The following is a 15931-nucleotide window of genomic DNA, read 5'->3' on the forward strand; positions in this document are numbered from 1 at the left end:
GAAAGTTGATTTTCTCATATTATTTGAAGGCAATTCCAAAGGAAAAGTTCCAAAAATATTTGGAATAATGGCAGCTTCAACTAACAAGTACACAGACTTCCTGAGATACTATTTAGATGAGCAATATCCATCTGAGTATACAAATTTTGATTTGTTGTATTTAATTTGGTGTTTTTGTTTAGATTAATTTATGTTCTTATCTCAAATTCAATCTGGTAAAATCACTGATACAAAGGGTGGGAATGTTTCACTGGTGAAGAATGCCATTAACTCTTATAAAACACATACTTGGAACTGAAAATGTAAGACTTCTGATTTTGAAATAAATAGGGCTCTATATCTTTGAATTTCGACACAAATTAAGGGAAAACTTTAAAGCAACTTGACAAAGAAAGTATGGTGAGAGATCAAAAAAGGAAAACTCCAGGTACACAGGAGTTTTCAAAGGTAATAGGGCCTTTTGTAACACCAGGGTGATGTTGATGAGATAAATGTAGAATAGCTAATGATTAGGCCTGAGGTACCTACAGAAATTCTCAACAACATACAAGTGGGTGACAGCAGACAATTGTGGCTTGGTTTCCCAACGTTTTTTTTTTTTTTTCTTTTTTTGAGATGGAGTCTCGCTTTATTGCCAGGCTGGAGTGCAGTGGTACTATCTTGAGTCACTACAACCTCTGCCTTCTCGGTTCAAGCAATTCTCCTGCTTCAGCCTCGTGAGTAGCTGGGACTATAGGCGCCCACCACCACACCCAGCTTATTTCTGTATTTTTAGTAGAGACAGGGTTTCACCATGTTGGCCAGGATGGTCTTGATCTCTTGACCTCATGATCTGTCCCCTTTGGCTCCCAAAATACTGGGATTACAGGCATGAGCCACCATGCCCGGCCCCCAGTGTATTAACAAATGATGTAGACCACAGTAAAGGTTCCCAACAAAATTCTAATGTTTCATCAAAACACAATTTTATGGTGATTCACACCTGTAATCCCAGCACTTTGGGAGGCTGAGACGGGTGGATCACCTAAGGTCAGGAGTTCGAGACCAGCCTGGCCAGCCAACATGGCAAAACCCATTTCTACTAAAAATACAAAAAAAATTAGCCAGGAATGGTGGCATGTGTCTGTAATCCCAGCTACTTGGGAGGCTGAGGCAGAAGAATCATTTGAACCTGGGAGGCGGAGGTTGCAGTGAGCTGAGATCGCGCCACTGCACTCCAGCCTGAGCAACAAGAGCGAAAACTGTCTCAAAAAAAAAAAAAAATTACATATATATACATACACATATATAATTTTATGCTAGGTTATACTGTTATTTTATTTCATGTGGTCTTATAAAATTTTATATTACATCATGTAATATATAGTTTTTAAGAAGTCAAAAATATGGTTTAAAAAGATACATATCAAGTCCTTGATCAAAACGTTATCTAATATAGCACTGTTTCTAAGAGAAAAATACATCAAAATTAGATATCATAGAGATCCTTTTCCAAATAAAAGTTATTTACAATAAGTGCAAGGAATGCCTGTATTTTCCAAATGTTTATTTTACAGATCATTTTTAAGGTAAGTTGAAATGAAAATATAAAGTAAGGAAGAAATCTAGAGTAATAAACATGTTTAAACAATATACCTCTTCCTCCTCCCCCTGGAAGCAAAGGTGAGAGTCTGAGTGGACCCTCCAACAAAGTTGGAGGAGAGAGAAAAGCTCTCGTTTCAGATGAAGGCCGACCCAATGGTGAGGGACCATATGGGGAATGCTCTGGAATAATTAAAACAGCATATTTAAATTCATAGTTTCACTTAGCTACACTACAGAGTTAGAATCCCATTTCAACAATTACCATTAGGTCATCCTATTGCCAATTTAAGTTTGATCTATGTCCTGAATGTATCCTTTGATTTTGCTAATATAGCACAGAATTAAATACAGACCCTGGTGTTTTCAATATTTGTCTACCAGACACTTTAACCAATAAAAACATCAACTCATTGGGAATTAATACACTTAAATAATCACTTATATTAAGAAGGGATATTGGAGATATATTTTAGAGTTACAGGAGCATAAAGTTAGATCTTTTGGGGGTTGTTTTTACTGGCAGTATGCATCCGCACATTTTAGCTAGTGAGACTTGCAACACAGAAGTACTCAGTTTAAATCAGGGCCAGGTAGGCTGTATTGGGCCACAAATTGTTTAAATAATGCTCAGATTACAAAGAGGAGAAAAATGCATAAAATACTTTGAAACAAGATTACAATTTACTTTTGATTCATTACCAGTCAGTTTACAAATACTAATTATCAAATAAATCACTTTATCTATAATCTATACAGCCAAGACACCTACCACTTTACAAACTTCACCACTCTCAAATAATGGTTTTGTTTCCAAAGTCAAAAATCAAAAACAAAATACAAACAAAAACCACCAAAATAACATTTCTAAAACATGTTAAATGTAAAACATGAGTGTAGCTGGTATCATATTCAAACCAGCTACAAGAAAAGATCAAAGCATTATTTACCCTCCTTGAAACTTCTGTGTTGGATTCAGACAAAAAAAAAATTCTTCTGTGTACTTCACCCCAATCCAAACTTTACTACCTGAAATTCGTAATAATCTAATATTTTTTAAATGTAGAAATAGACTTTTATTTTAATGAAATTTTACTCTCAAAAGTGATTTTTATAACTTTCCAAGGTTATTAAAATGGAATTCTACATATATATATATTTATTTTTCACTACCTTAGAAGCTTCATTCCAATTCAACCAAAATTATTATGAAAAAATTTAAACTGTTTGCGATAGTCTGAGATCATTGCAGACCCTAACTCAACAATGGACAGAAATATTAAATATATCTTACAAAAAAAATTGGTCCTCCCTTGAAGGTAATTGAAGCAATAAAAACTCAGATTGAGTTTTTCCCACATTTTAAATTAATACTTTTAAATAATTAAAAACTATTTTTTAATTATCAAACAAGCAAATTCCAAGTATAGTTAATATATAAACAGTCACAATGCTATTCCAACTAAGCACTCCTTATTCATTCAATCTCCTAGAAAATTGTTAATGAGTACCTTACTATGTGCCAAGCACCTGGCTTTTCAAGCTCAAGGCACTAAATATATATCATCTCACAAAATCCCACTGAGAAATAAAAGCAACAATAATTTTCATTATTGCACAGGAAACAAAACCTAGAAACTTGTGAGTCTATGAGAAAGCTCAGACTAGAACCTTGGTTCTAAAATCTAAAATATTTATATAAATAACAGTGTTAACTTACACTAATAGAAACTATATGTGCAATATATATATATATATATATAAAAATATGTATTTTAAATGAGGGGTAAAAAAAAAAGACTACCTCTGCCAAATGCTGTATTTGGAACATCAAGTGCATAAGGATCTTTTTCTAAAAGTTCAAATTTAAACTCTGTTTCAGTTAATCTGCAAATAAAGAACAAACATCTCTAAGTTACTCATCCAAGAGAAGCACCACAAGAAAAAAAATGCCTCTACCAAGTACAAACTACTCTTCACTATCTTAATATCTACACAGAACAAACAGATCCTCTAAAATTTATTATTCTGACCAAAACACTTTTATTTCCCACTGCTTATTAACTAGGGTAACCAGTTTCTTGCTGCCCTAGGGATAGTGATGTTTTATGGAGCCTTACAATTGTTTTATTTCTTCTTCAAAACTAGACTACCATGAGTACCATATCACAGAATCCAAATCTTTGAAATGCAAGAGTCCTCCAAGGTCAACCAGTTCAAGTCTATCACTTTACAACTAAGGAAACTAAGGCTAGGAGTTTAAATGATTTATTCACAATGAAAGTGCCAGGATTAAGACATAGAGTTCCTGGCTTTAAGTCATGTATGCTTTCCATTGTAATGTGACACTCATGATTCCAGTTATAACACTGGAAATTCCAATAATTTGTCCTACTATCTTACTCATAAACGTTTTATCCTACAAATGTGACATTTTAAAAGAATCTTGTTTCTAGTTCTTAATCATGAGATATAAAACATTTAATAATTTGATTTTAATTTCTGAGACTAGAAAAGACAAGCAAGAGGACTAAAAACTAATATTGGATAATGTTAACAGTATATTGTGACAAGAAATTATAACATTCTAGGAAGACTGTTATAATCTTCATAGAAAAGCACTTACTCTTCCCTGCTATTCTATATTGTAGACTTTTATTCTACGTTTCATTTTATTATTGAAAAACAATGTCAGCCAATACTACAAAACCAGGAAATGACAGAAATTAGTGAATATTATCCTATCTATTTATCCATTAAAAGAGGCTGAAATTCTCGGCATTACTAAGTCAGAGAGATTCATCCTTTCGCTTTCCATCCATTTTTACCTCCATCCATCTACACTGGTTTAAAAAAAAATTTTAGCTATAATAGCAGAAGGATCTGTTAACAGTTTCCTCCAAGTGCCACTTCAGCGACCTGGGACAAGTACTTCAACAAACAAAAAAAAATAGACATTCCTAGTAAAACTAATAGATATCTCACGAGATATGCTGGATTCACTGTAAGTTTTCTTACTTAACCTTATAAAAGTATTACCTAATTAATGAAATAACAGTAAGAATAATAACTAATTTTAAATGTTCCCACTAACATACTTACTTTTGTCTGTTGTGAGCATTTTCTTTCCTTAAATCATTGAGGTTTCTTTCAGCATTCCGAGCTGCCAACTTCAAGAAAATAACAAATTTTAAAAATACATTTATATAAACTTAAAACATAAGCATAAACATGTCAATATAAACACTCATTAAATTTTTTTAAAAAAAATATATATATATATATATCACAACAATGGTATACAAATCATAATCACTTAAGTAAGAAAAAGTGTAAGACTTGGACTCTGAAAGATCAGAATTTCTGTATCTACTCTTTACCCTCTAGTCATATGATCTTAGGCTGTTTCCTCATCTATAAATCTGGATTATAATACCTACTTTACAGAGTTACTGAGTAGATTGAACAAGTAATGTATGTAAAAGGCCTTTAAGTACAGTGCCTAGAACATAAGAGATTTTAATAAACATCCTATCTTTTTATTATTGTAGTTGAGACTCTATTATCCCCCTACCCTCAAATCTCTAAAGTTGACAGTTTGAGCCATGTCCTTGTCCCCATCCATCCTGGGGTCAAACATTCAGAGCCTCATGGACTCTAAACTCAGCCAGTCTGGGTTCTATCTGATTGGGTGATTAGTTCCTTGAAATGAACACTTTTTCCCTAAAAAACAAGTTAAACTCTGTTACCACATGACTTTTCAGAAACTAATATGAGCCTCTCCTTTTAACTGTCTTCTGCCCAGACCCCAGTCTGTTCCTATGGGTAGCTCAGCTCTGGAGCGTGTGACAAGCTACTGTTCAGTGTCACTTTCATTCCCTCTACCAATCCCAATTCAGCTAAAAACACACCTTGTCTGTGGAGCTTCTCCCAGGTGACCTTCCTGATACATAATTCTTTAGCCTGTGTGGTTCCTTGGGTTTTCCTGCCTGTCCTGTGCTCTAGAACACGTGAGGACAGATATATCCTAGGTTGTCATCTGGCTGTCCCGGATCTGTATATCCAGCTGCTTAACTGTCTCTTTGTAGCCTCTACCCATGTCGTCTGAGATAACCTTTACCTTAGGAGACTTTACTAAATATGCAGGGGTGAGGAAGGGATGTGGAATTGTTGCCTCTGGGTCTCAGCATATTCCCTTCTTGGCCACTGTTGTTTGTGGTTTTTATTCTAATCTCTACAAGTCAGTGTCCCTCTAAGATCTGTAAGATGTTCCTGCTGCCCTTCCAGAAACAGCCTTCTTACCAACTTACCCTGGGACTGTGTGTGGACCTCTCCATCTTCAAAGAGTAATCTACATCTAAGTATTTTACAAGTGGTGAGGAGTGGTTAACTAAATTCATCTCCAAGCCCAGCTTAAGTTAGTAACAAATTTTCATTTGAACCCACAATACCAAAGCATACAGAATCTTACAACTGAGGAGGACCTAATCTCTCACCCTACCTAATAGGTGAGATACCTCTCAACATACCTAATCTCTCACCCTAGGCGGGAATCTCCACTTCAACATGTCTAAGAAACATCTACCAAGTTTCACTATAACAATAACAACAGTTAACGTTCACTGAATGTATACTGTGTGTCAGGCATTTGGCAATAACCTTACATGAATTTAATCATCCCAATAACCCTATGAAATAGGTACTACTGATATCTCTATCTTACAGATAAGAAAACTGATGATAGGTGATGGAGCCAGGACACCAGCCAAGACAGCCTAATTCCAGACTCCATGTATTCACCCACTGTGCAAACTGCCTACTGTTGAAGACTCCTAATGCCAAGTACTCCAAAGGCCAGCTATTACAACAGTCCTATATGTTAGAGTGTCTTTCTTATAATTAGTCAAAATCTGCATCCTTATCACTTCCCCACACAGTCAGTTCCTCTGGAGCACAGATACACTATTTCTCATAATGACCCTTTTCTTAATGTGTACCCAGTAATTCAACACTGAGAATCAGGTAACAGAACTTTATGAATTTTAGAACTAGAAGGGGCTTTGAAGATCACTTAATCTAATCCCATTGTTACACAAACGAGGAAATAGGCCCAAAGAATTTTAAGTAGCTTGTCCACAACTAATCAGTGGCAATTTAGTGCCCTGAAACAATCAATCCATGATTATATCACCTTCCCTATGGAGCATAAACTCCTTTCAAAGAAGCAATGTGATAAAAGCAAAGAAGGAAAAATCAAATTTTTTGAATAACTGTGTTGGAACAAACTGTTTAGTTCACAAGGAACATAATTTCACTACTTGTAAAATTAAAAGAAACATTTTTTAGAATACTATATTTTCATCTAATTTAAGTAAGCAACATATCTTCTGAAAAAAAAATACAATTTGACAAAAGAGACTTAAGGAAATTTAAAACTTACCCAATTATCATGTGCTTTTTTCTCATGGGAAATAATCTGAAAAAGAAAGTAATTAAAATGCCACTAACAATTATTTTTCTTAAGTAAAAGACATTCATATCTACCACTATGATGTAGCACACAACTCAAAAATATCCCAAGCATCTCTGAAGAGCAGGCAACATTTTCAAAGCAAATTTTCATGTATAATCTATTATATTTTAAAATAAAAACTGAATGTAAAGACAATTACATTTTTTGTCTAGTAAACTTTTACTTTATGCAATAATCAACAGGAATTGCCAGTTAACATATAACTAGCCTGACTGAGTATGAGACCCCACTGTTGATACATGTTTATGTGATGCACTCCACCTTCTCAAAGCAGCAGGAGATATGGCAATTTTATTTTTTTGAGATGGAGTCTCAGTCTGTCACCCAGGCTGGAGTGCAAGTGACGCAATCTCAGCTCACTGCAACCTCTGCCTCCAGGGTTCAAGCGATTCTCCCGCCTCTCCCTCCTAAGTAGCTGAGATTACAAGCATGTGTCAACATACCTGGCTGATTTTTGTTTTTGTTGTTTTTTTTTTTAGTAGAGACAGGGTTTTGCCATGTTAGCCAGGCTGGTCTCGAACTCCTGACCTCAAGTGATCCACCCACTTCAGCTTCCCAAAGTGCTGGGATTACAGGCGTGAGCCACTGCACCCAGCCAATATGGCAATTTTAAATAAGATTTCTTATCCCAGAATCTTTGGCTCCTGGGAAGTGTCCCACCGCCACATGCAACACCTCAAAAGAGGTGTGCAACTGGTAATTATATTCCTGCATCAATTCAAACAAATCAGAATTGTTTTCAATTATACATATATATATACACACACACACACATATATATACCTGCCCTTGATAAGAATGAATAGTTCTCTCCAATTCTTCTTCAAGATCTTTGGCTCGCTTTCTAAATGGAATGAATAATTATTCTACTATTAACATATAATATGAAATGACAGAACATACTCTCTACTAAAAAATATTTATTAGAAAACCTGGAATGCTCTATTTCATGTAAAAAAAAAACAAAAAAAAAAAAACTCCAGAATTCCACATTAAGAAATAATCACCTCTGAGAGGTTCTACAGTAAATTTTTTCCTAAAGTGATTTTAACATTGATCACAACATAATACTAGTACTTGAGTTTACCTAAACCAAAAGGCACGCAAATATTTATGTGGTATATTGTGTTGTTTTTATTTTTAAGAAGAATGATCCTAGAAGATTCATTCAGATGTTGGTAGTCATTTTTTTTTTAAACGGAGTGCCGCTCTTGTTGCCCAGGATGGAGTGCAGTGGCGCAATCTCAGCTCACTGCAACCTCCGCCTCCAGGGTTCAAGCGATTCTCCTGCCCCAGTCTCCTGAGTAGCTGGGATTACAGGTGCCTGCCACTACGACGGGCTAATTTTTTTGTATTTTTAGTAGAGATGGGGTTTCATCATGTTGGCCAGGCTGGTCTCAGAACTCCTGACCTCAGGTGATCCACCCACCTCGGCCTCCCAAAGTGCGGGGATTACAGGCGTAAGCTACTGTGCCCAGCCAGATGTGGATAGTCTTAATAGAATTCTAGGAAATTAGCAATCGTTGTGAAGTAAAATTTTACTTGTTACTTTTATGAGACTAATAAGATAACTTATTTTGGATAAAACTCAAGCTTGCTGAGGCAAAATGAAGTATCACAACTATTCGGGATACTGCTGAATCTTGCCCCTTTTCTTCTCTATATTTTCTATTTCCTGGGATCTCGTAAATCAAACCAAGGTAAAATCTAGATTTACAGTCTTAAATACTTCAGAATGCTCTGTGGCTCACTCTTCTTTTTGTGGCACACCTATTGATTCACTAATATTACATACATTCTTCTCCATTTGAACCAATGAGGAAAGACCTTAAAATTAAAATCTATTCATATTGGTACTAACATGAAATAGAATTGTCCATATTCAACTTTGAGAGATTTTAAAAATCACACAGCCTGAAAGAAAAACATTTTTCCTTTTTATATTTTCTGTATAATTGCTGAGCAAGAAATCTGAATGAAAAGTGATGAGACAAAAATATTTTTTTTTTGTCTGTACCACCTGTCAGATTTTAAAATGTTTTCTATTTTCATTTATTATTTTTTCTGGCATTAAGTTTTTTAGATACTCTTCCCATCCCAATAAAGACACCGGGAAAACGTATTTAATACCTATAGGTCTCCAGCTCTTCAGTGGCATGGCTGATCTTTTCGTCTACTTTAGAAAGTTTCTCTTCTTTCTCTAACCGGTAATTTTCCTCTACTGTTAATTTCCTTAAAAACAAAAAATGTTTTAATTCTCTTAATACATGTCATAAGATAATCAATTCTTTTTAATTGTAGCAAAACTGGTGATTCCTATAAAATGATTTCTAAAATACCACTGAAAACATTACCTACAACGAAAAACAAAGTACCTGTATAAATATTCCTGGTGTGAAATTTAATATTAAAAACCGAAATTGTAAAGCATTGTGCCTAATACATAACTACTAACAGTTTCAAGAGTTTTCTATATAAATTTATCTTAAAAACAGGATCAAAGATATATTTAATAAAAACTATTATGACTATCACTTATCAAGTCTTTCTGTATAAACAAGCATGACATTTGCTAGTAAGAAGTCACCAATTAATCAAATGTGTTTCATTAATTTTTATATTGGTTAGTGTTAGGCTTCCAGGTGAGTATACACACACACACACACACACACAAAATTATAATTACAATGAACCCAAAGCAAAGAGTAGTAGTAGCAGTCCTATTTACTACATCTAGTTCTATTAATAATAACTTATTGAGCCATTAGTATGTGCCAAAAACTGTTCTTAAACTTTTGCATGTATTATTTAATTACCACAACAGCTCTACAAGAAGGGTGGTACTGTTATTCCCATCTTACAAAAACGAAAATGAAGCACAGAGAAATCATTAAACCAAGACCTAGAGCTCATAAGCAGTGACTCTTTTATGCTGTAACACCCATGTTGTTTCATTTCACATACTGTCATTAATAACCTTGGTCACCCAAGAAACATTTATTGAATACCACAGGAAAACACATTCGGAGTCCTAAATGGGTAACTTCCCTCCATCATGAATTTTGAGAAGGAACAAGACAAACAACTGAAGAAGTCTTGCGGCATAGCAGTAAATGTTTTGTATTCTACACACTATATTACCTATTACTTAGAAAGCATTCCCTAAAGTCAATCACATTCATGGATGTTGTAAAAAAAATAAGTCATCTCCTTAGGAAAAGCACGAAAGTGAGACGGGCATGGATATGGAAGAGAGATGTGCTTTTACAGACCATGTAGACTGAAGATAGCTAGAAATTCTTTCACACCCCTCCTGATAAAAGGTGAGGTCTATATAACTTCCCATTGAATTTGGGTGGGCCTATTAATAACAGAAATTACACTGTGAAAAGAGACCTGATGATATGACTTAAAAATATCATATCTTGGCCAGGCGCAGTGACTCATGCCTATAGTCCCAGCATTCTCAGAAGTTGAGGCAGACAGATCATGAGGTCAGGAGTTTGAGACCAGCCCGGCTAACATGGTGCAATCCTGTCTCCACTAAAAATACAAAAATTAGCCGGGTGCGGTGGCGGGCGCCTGTAGTCCCAGCTACTCGGGAGGCTGAGGCAGGAGAATGGCGTGAACCCGGGAGGCGGAGGTTGCAGTGAGCCAAGATCGCGCCACTGCACTCTAGCCTGGGGGTCACAGCGAAACTTCATCCCCCCCAAAAAAAAAACAAAAGTAACACATCAAGCTTGTAGGTCCTACCATTTCATTTGTTTCCACTATTAAATTTGGGAAAACGGTATATCAGTCATGAAAAACATCAGGCCAACATCTAGACTGAACTTAAATTATACTATATGCAGCAAAAATACAAATTTAACATTTCACTGGTACTATCAACTCAATATTCTACTCTGAAGAAGTACCAATGGCATAATTCATTGAATTTCAGTAGCAAGTAGTTTAACTTAAATATAAGAAGGAAATTTAAAATATTTTAGGAATTTAAAATAATTTCAAACTAATGAATGAAATCATGTGAACAACACACACAACTAGGATACTACTCAGTTTCCTATCCTTTAAAAATCTAAAGAAAATACCTTTTCTTTGAAGTGTTAAACATTACTCATCAAAATTCTATAACCAACCATATACTTTTTTTATTCAAAAGATACACTCAAAAATATTTCTTTCACCTCAATCACTTATATCCAAGTTTTACTTTAATACCTTTCATTCTAACATAAAAAGAAGGGCCCACTCGTAGGTATACTGGCTGAAAAACCATGAGGTTATACTGTAATTCTTCCATTTTGTCAAATTTATTCTCTTGCATACCCTGAGCAGTCCCAAATGGCCAAAGGTTCATAACAAATAACAACTTTTTAATTGTGAACTGAATCCAAATTATGACTGAAGTATAGAACTTGGCAGTGAATGAGCCAAGCACTACCCAGCATCCTGATCTCAAAGAAGCATTAGTACTCTCTACCAGTTTCCAAATATATAAAGTAGACTGTCATTATTTGTGCTAGTTATGTTCCACAAAGTCACTATAAATCGTAAATTAGCAAATACTAGATCACTGCTCCCAAGCGTAATACAGGGTTAGCTTCCTGCTATAGCCTCTGGTCACAAATATTTTATCAACCAACCAATATATAACCTTGTTTTTTGTGCGCTTCTGTTTAAAGATACCTTATTTAACATATATTGTTAATTTATTGACATTGAACTCACAGCCAAAAGCACTGTACTTCATGCCTAAACAAAGGTTATCTAACACATGTATTTTCTCTGTAACACACATCACAGCCTTCTTGTGCTTCAAAACACCACATAGCAGTTCAGCACTATGCTTAGGGGGCATTTAAAATAGCTTAATCACCAGCAAAAAGCATAAAAATGTAAAAAATGAGGTACTAAATATACTGTAAAAGGACACTTGTTTGCAGAATGAGAGATGAAACAAGAAAGCAGAGCATTGCCTTGTTTGACCTCAGCTGGGAACATGCACATTGGGCAACTCCAATTTTTCATCATTCGGAATGTGTTCATGAATGGCTGCAAAAGCTCTGCATGTATTGATCTGATTTACAAATAAATTTTAGCAAGTAAGTGAATTCACAAATACAGATTCTATAAATAATGAAGAACAACTGTAATAACTTTCATTAAGAGCCTAAAGGAACCTGAAAGTCTGTTACATCTTATTACCCTTTACAATGAAAAACATATGTGTTATTTGAAAATCTAGACTCAAGGGTCTTCAGTGTACTTAGGCATTTAGGCAACAGCATGCACACACACACTCTCCTTCACTCCAACATATAAAGGCACTGAACATATTTGTACATACATTCAACAAACATGTACTGAACAGCTATCACGTGTCTCACGTGCTTTAGGCACTGGGAACACAGAAGTGAAGAAAATAATTCTCTCTCAGAGTTCATATTTAATGTAGGGAAGATAAAAGAAAGAAAAGCAATCAATCATCAGAGGACAATAAGAGCTATGAGGCAAAATAAGGGTATGAAGAATAGCAGGTATTATTTTAGTTAGAGTAGCCAGGGAAGGATTCTTTGAGGTAACATTTGAACCCAGGCCTAATAAAATGAAGAACTGAGCCATGCAAATATATAGGAAACATCATTCCAAGCAGAAGAAACAAGTGCAAAAGACCCTGAGGTCAATGTGCTAAAGAGCATCAAAAAGGCCAGTGTCGGATGGAGGGTACTAAGAGGAAAATGAACATGAGTAAGCTAAAATTGAAGAGGTGGCCAAGGGTCCAATCCTGTACTGTCTTGTAGGCCAAGATATAAAAGCTGCGGGTTGAGTGTGATATAAAGGCACTCGGGAATTTTGAGCACAAGAGTGACCATACTCACAATTCACACTTTAAGGGTCATCCTGCATGCTGCAGAGAAAACAAAGTGCAGGAGAAAGGGTGGAAAGAAGGAGACTACTCATAAGGCTACTGTAATAAGCCAGATGTTAACTACTGATGACTAGACTAATATGGGAGATAGTAAAAAGTGATCAGATTCAGGCTATAAAAAAGCTGACAGGATTTAATGACAGAATAAATAGGAGATATAAAAGCAAGAAAGAAGTCAAAAATGGCTTGAGGAGCCACCCTATATAACTAAGTAAAGGACACTGCCATTTACTAAGACAAGGAACACTTGGGCAGAAGCAACTTGCACAGAACAGAGAAATCCGTTTTACATATATCAGAGATGGAATTAAATGGGCAGTTCGATCAAGAGTGTCCACTCAGAAACCCTGCCAGTATTAGGAAGTTTAAGGAAATAATTTGCTGACTACTTACTAGAAGCTAAAGAGGATTCGTTAACTAGCTTGGAAATTCCAACATCATTTACAATATTTTCTTTGTTGAAAACAAAAGTGTTTCCAGATTTATTGAAAAGTATTCCAGATCAAATACCTTTCTTAAAAATAAGTTGATGACATACAATCTAATCACAAATTGAGAACTTTCAGTAATCGCTACAGGTAACCATGTAACATGTATCCCTAAAGCTATTTTACTTGCTGTTCAATGGAGTTAACATAATTTTTATTACCTGTGGAGTTTCATTTCATTTTCTTGATATAATTCAGTCATTACTTTTAGTTTCTGTTGAAGCTTCTGATTCTCATTTTCAAAATGTGTGTTTTCTGACTGCAAAGATGCTTGTTCAGTCTGAAGACTTTTAATATGCTCTATATAAAAAGTTTAAGTCATAATCAAAGGAGTAAACATTTTGAGAGGCATACTAACATTTCAGAAACATAAAAATTACTAAAAATAATAAATTATTAATAAACTGAACTCTATCCAATAACAGAAAATCTATAAGGTATTTTGATTACCTGAATGCTTTTATTGTTATTAGTTGATTGACACATAAAAACTGTACATATTTATGTGGTACAGTGTGATATTTCAATACAAGTATTCAATGTGTAATAATCCTATCAGGGTAATTAGCATATCCATCACCTCTAACATTTGTCATTTGTTTATGTTATGAACATTCAAAATCCTCTCTTCTAGCTATTTAAAAATAACAATATGACAAAGTAGATCTAAGAAAAAGAAAAATAAATATAAAGTTAACTAGTCACCCTACAGTGCTATAGAACACTAGAAATCGTTCCACCTATCTAGTTATAATTTTGTATCTGCTAACTAACCTCTCCCTAATCCGCTACCCTCTATATTTCCCAACTTCATATTACTATTACTATTCCACTCTCTACTTGTATAAGATCAACATTTTTAGCTCCCATATATGAGTGAGAACATGTGCCATTTCTCTTTCTGGTGTGGCTTATTTCACTTAAAATAGGCTCACTCATGTTGCCACAAAACAGGATCCCATTATTTTTTGATGACTGAATAGTGTCCCACTGAGTGTATTAATATTTTAATTAAGGAGCTATATAAATTGTTTTAATTTTGGCCAGGCACAGTGGCTCATGCCTGTAAATCTCAGCACTTTGGAAGGCCGAAGTGGGTGGCTCACTTGAGGCCAGGAGTTCAGTATCAGCCTGGCCAACATGGCAAAACTCTGTCTCTACTTAAAATACAAAAATTAGTCAGGTGTTGTGGGGCACGCCTGTAATTCCAGCTACTTGGGAGGCTGAGGAAGGAGAACTGCTTGAACCTGGGAGGCAGAGCTTACAGTGAGCCACGATCACACCAATGCACTCCAGCCTGGGTGAAAAAGCGAGACCCTGTCTCCAAAAAAAAAAAAAAAAAAAAACTTCTAATTTTTATTATTATTTATAGGATTCCCAAAACCTTAAACATTCTAATTCTAGCATCTAATTTTCAATTTTGGAGCTAAATGCCACTAACTTTCTCAGGAAGGTCTTGGAGATAAGAGTTTTAAAGGGAGATATTGTAGTTCAACATTCCCTGTAAAACTATTTCCAGGTGATGAATAATGCCTGTTTTTATCTAGTAAAAACTTTCTCTCTCAATAAATACTTAAATTCTACCTAGCCCTCCCTTTTAAGCTAAAATTTTGACATATAAGTCAAGCCAGAATTCTGGATCTTCTCATAACAAACGCTCAAACATACTCCTAGTTTAAAGCAGATCAAGACCAGAGAGAAAAATACCAACTTTAAGCTTTGTTTCAACTGCTAAACCATCTTTAAAAAAATCTATAAAATAAAAATGAATAATTCTAAATAATTATGAATGCTTTATAATTTATGCACCAATTTTTAAAAAAAAACCTCCTTTCTCTTCTAAAATAATTACCTCAACTCTGAGCTCCTCCAAAATTGAAGTACCAACTCTGAACATCTCTAATATTAAGGTACCAAGATAATAACCTCAACTCCTCTAAGATGAAGGAAGGTATCATCTCCCATAACATGTATATGAATCACCACCACAAATCTTAACAGACAAAACTCAATCTGCCTAAAGAGGAAAGTTTTGGAAATCGTATTAACAAGCATGAAAATTTTAGTAATTACATGTAATGGTATTTAATTATTCTAAAACCCTCATGACATGGTTTGGCTTTGTGTCCCCATCCAAATTTCATGTTGAATTGTAATTCCCAATGTTAGAGGTGGGGCCTGACGGGAGGTGATTGGACCAAGGGGGTGGTTTCTAATGGTTTATCACCATCCTCCTAGTGCTGTCTCCCGCTAGGTGATAGAGTTCTCAAGAGATCTGGTTATTTTAAGGTGTGTAACACCTCCCCCTTCACTCTCTTCCTCCTGCTCCCACCATGTAAGACGTGCTAGCTTCCCCTTCGCCTTCCACCATGACTGTAAATTTCCTGACGCCTC

At 35.1% G+C, this 15931-nt stretch overlaps 1 protein-coding gene across 18 annotated transcripts in view; it reads right to left on the reverse strand.

The window, feature by feature from the left end:
- Positions 1-15931, reverse strand: part of MIA2 (MIA SH3 domain ER export factor 2) — a 117000-nt gene that overhangs the window by 30944 nt on the left and 70125 nt on the right. For 10 of the 18 annotated variants that reach the window (XM_031668151.1, XM_031668148.1, XM_031668155.1 and 7 more), the window contains 7 exons: positions 13699-13837; positions 9245-9346; positions 7898-7958; positions 7022-7057; positions 4684-4751; positions 3386-3468; positions 1636-1764 (listed from right to left, as the gene is read on the reverse strand). In XM_031668151.1, the coding sequence (XP_031524011.1) occupies positions 1636-1764; positions 3386-3468; positions 4684-4751; positions 7022-7057; positions 7898-7958; positions 9245-9346; positions 13699-13837 (618 nt within the window). The remainder of the gene's footprint in view (positions 1-1635; positions 1765-3385; positions 3469-4683; positions 4752-7021; positions 7058-7897; positions 7959-9244; positions 9347-13698; positions 13838-15931) is intronic. The other 8 variants (XM_031668154.1, XM_031668162.1, XM_031668163.1 and 5 more) reach the window with 2 other exon arrangements.

This window comes from Papio anubis, chromosome 7 (assembly GCF_008728515.1).
Source record: "Papio anubis isolate 15944 chromosome 7, Panubis1.0, whole genome shotgun sequence".
Lineage (NCBI taxonomy): Eukaryota > Metazoa > Chordata > Mammalia > Primates > Cercopithecidae > Papio > Papio anubis.